This window comes from Verticillium dahliae, genomic scaffold (genome assembly GCF_000150675.1).
Source record: "Verticillium dahliae VdLs.17 supercont1.15 genomic scaffold, whole genome shotgun sequence".
NCBI classification, from domain to species: domain Eukaryota; kingdom Fungi; phylum Ascomycota; class Sordariomycetes; order Glomerellales; family Plectosphaerellaceae; genus Verticillium; species Verticillium dahliae.
Window position 1 is genome coordinate 462,809 of NW_009276934.1, and position 3,558 is coordinate 466,366.

The window sequence follows — 3,558 nt, forward strand, 5'->3', positions numbered from 1 at the left end:
CAATGGATCACCCCGCATTGCGGGAAAAAGGTTCCGGAGTCCTGAAGATCATGCGGTCCCAAAGTTTGCTCAGCAACAAAGACCTTTCCCCTCCCGCCCAGACAACGGCAGCACAGAGCAGAGCGACTACGAACGACGTCCTCGAAGCAGTGACGCAAAGGCAGACCAGGTGACAAGCTCGCCTGACTCCCAAGCACGTTCCTATCAAGGTCCCGAACCAGGCGAAATTGTAACGACGAAATCGGAACGCGATCACAGATCCCCCAGAGCCTCCATGGAAAGGAACTTGAGATACGGTGATGACTATAGAGATGCTGCTCCATTTGTGTCAAACGCTCAGAGGCTGGGCGATGCGAAGCCTGCAATGAAGCACCGTGAGCCAGCGGTACCCTCTCATGCCCCGGAGGTTGGGCTAGCGTCGACAAAGGGGCCAACACCACCTCCGCCCACGCCCCCCCGCAAGGAAACTAAGCTCCGCATCCCAGTTGTGCACTTTGCACTGCCGCCACGGGAGGCGCAGGCAACATCGTCAGACGAACCGTCAGAGTCGGATGACGATGAAGATTTTGGAGAGTACTTTGCAACGGAAATTGCCAAAGAAGAGGCTGAATTACGACGCCTAGAAGGACTTGCAGACGATGTACCAGACCACATTGTTGCTCGCTATGCCAGAGCCTCCCACGAAGCGATGATGAAGCTTGTGGCTGAGCCAGAAGGTCTCGTTGAGATGCTAGGTCAGCCTCCACAAGAGGCTTTGACTCCGCCCAAAGAGGAGAAAGCCCAGGCCGCTGCCACGACAGAAGAGACGGACCCACGACCGGTCCTTCACAGCGTTTTGCCTCGCAGAGCATCCCTTGTTGATGATGCCATGTCGGGAAAACGCGTCGAGACAGCAGCATCGTCTGAGACTGCAGTGGAGCCACAGCCCAAGACGGAGGAAATGGACATTGATGAAGCAGGGCCTACCGTCTTGGCGCCACCAAAAGTCTTGGAACCGTCTTCGGAACCAGATGCTACATTGAAGGATGCTGTTCAAGAAATCGTAGAAACGACGGAAGCCAGCTCCGAACCACCCCAGAAGCAGCCCGGGCAGCCCAAGGCGGTTCCTCTTCCCAACGTGCCCATCGAAACGATCGAACGAGAGAAGGGCGTGCCAAGCACGCCTTCTCAAGTAGATGATGAGGACGATGACAATTCCACCGAGTCGGACGAGCTGGATCCGATGGATCTCGACGCTCAACGCCGCCTCGAGACCCCACCCATTGAAAGTCTTCCCAACTTCGAATGTCTGGCTTGGAACCGAGACAAGGACTTCCTCCAGTCTTTGCAGTCCGATTCAACAGTCGACGCCTTCATTGCCGAGGAGCTTGACAAGGTATCGCTACTGAAGCTATCAGAACAAGATGCTGCACGGAAAGCGTATGGTGAAAGGTATATGGACTACCTCAACTACACGTTGTCTGACGACCTGGTTGCCACGAAGAGCAGAGAAAAATTCGTCAGCAATATCCCGCCGCCAGAGACGACCAGCAACGTCCCTATCGTGCCAGAACCAACGAAGCCTGAAGGTCGGGCATCCGGAAGGCGTTTCGCTACGGAGCTCGACGTTGAAAGGGCAATCCAGGAATCAGTCAAGGCAGAGGAAGAGCGCAAGGAACGCGAGGCCATTGCCCAAAAACAACGTTTCCGTAACGAGAAGGAGGCGATACCTCCTGATATGTACTGGACGGACGAGGACCGGAACAATGAGGACTTTGTGGACAGCTCTGGCCTCATGACGATTGACCAGCTCGTGCCGACTTGGAACATTCTTCCCCCCATCAACAACTTCACCGCAGAGGAGAACGAGCAATTCGAACGGGGCTACCTCGATAAGCCTAAGCAGTGGGGCGTTATTGCGGATGGCGTCGAGGGGCGTGACTTCAAGACCTGTATCCTGTACTACTACTTGATGAAGAAGCACCTGAACCTGAAGGAGAGATACAAGAAGCAACCGAAGAAGAGGAAGAAGGCTGGAGGCAGAGCCAAGACTCGTTCGAGCGCCCTTGTCTCAGAATTCGGCAACAAAGATGCTGAGACCGAAGACAATCAAGAAGGCGGCGAGAACGGTGAGCGTGCAAGACGACCCAGGCGTGCAGCTGCCCCGACCTTCGACTTTGAGCGACCGCCGACCGACTCTGATAACGCAACACCTGCCGGCACCCCTGGGCGTCGGTCAGGGAAGAATAGTGATGGGACGGAGAAGGTCGATGGCAGGAAAAATAGGCGTCGTGCCAAAGACAAGGAACCCAAGGCACCCAAGGCGGCCCAGGCCCTCGCCGCAGCTCCTGCTGCTGCTGCTGCTGCTACTGCTGCTGCTGGACCAAACCGAGGAAGATCGCGGTCGGACTCGCGCGCACAGAATCCCGAAATCCAGCAGCCTGTCCCGAACCCTCCAGAGTCCCGACTGCCCGCCCAGCTCGAAGCCCCATCGACTGGGATGCAGGCACCATTCATGCCCGTACCTTTGCAACCGCAGCAGCCACCCGTTCCCCATGAAAGGCCTGCCCCGACTGTTCCATCCACTATATCCGAGGTCATGGCACCGCCATCCCTTCGACCTGAGCCTCCCCCACCTCCTCAGCCAACGATGCCGACTTTTGATCTTGGGCAGCCCCAGCCTCAGCAGCCACCCCAGTCCCAATCCCTCCCAACGTCCCAGCCACAGCCAGCAACCGAGCGTCGTACCCACGTGCAACCTTCGAGCTACTGGAGTGTGTCCGAGGGAGAGGTGTTCCCTGGCCTATTGAAAGCCTTTGGCTCAGACTGGCACGCCATGGCGGCACACATGGGTTCGAAAACGGCCGTCATGGTCAAGAACTATTACGTCCGGCAGCGAGACTCTGGTAAAGTGGAATGGGAGCGATTCCTTCAAGAGGCCGACAAGAAGAAGAATCGAGGCGAAAAGCGGCCCGAGCCTCCCCCACCTCCAACACAGACGGGGCGAAAGAAGTACGATCCGGCATCAGCGACCCAGAACAGGCCCCTCGCATCATCTGCAAACCGGGAACAGGGTCTAGAGATTGCCCAAGGAAAGCTTGTCGAGAACCCACCTGTTCAGCCGCCTCAGTCACAGCCGTACGGCCGGTTTGCCGTGCCCATCGCGCAGGCGCCACCTGCAGCGCCACAACCTTTTTGCACAGGGTGTCCAGCAGCCTCCGCTGCAGATACAGCAGCACAATGTGGCCCCATCAGGCGTCAGCCAGTCCATGTCGCCCAACAACCGACCGCTGAGAGCACCAATGCAACAAGTCTTTGGATACCCAGACCGAGAGCAGGAGCTCCTGCAAGCCCAGGGCCCAAGTCAGCTACAGCAACCGCTTCGTGGCCCACAGAAGCCCACAGCTGGGCCACCTGCACCTGAACACGTGCAGCCCCGGCCTCTCGCGGCAGCGCAGCCCATCCAGCCGACACCGCCTGCTCAAGCCGAGCCTCCAATGGACAGACAACAAAAGACAGAGATTCAGCAGCCAAAGAAGCCCCCTCGCGGCCCAGAGCGTGTCGCTTTCCAGACTGGAC

General features: G+C 57.8%; 1 protein-coding gene across 1 annotated transcript in view; it reads left to right on the forward strand.

Moving 5' to 3' along the window:
- Positions 1–3,403, forward strand: part of VDAG_07028 (uncharacterized protein) — a gene marked incomplete at both ends in the record, with an annotated part of 4,839 nt that extends 1,436 nt beyond the window's left edge. Inside the window, one exon of the mRNA XM_009655933.1 lies at positions 102–3,403. Within this exon, the coding sequence (XP_009654228.1) occupies positions 102–3,403 (3,302 nt within the window). The remainder of the gene's footprint in view (positions 1–101) is intronic.
- Positions 3,404–3,558: the final 155 nt, after the last annotated feature.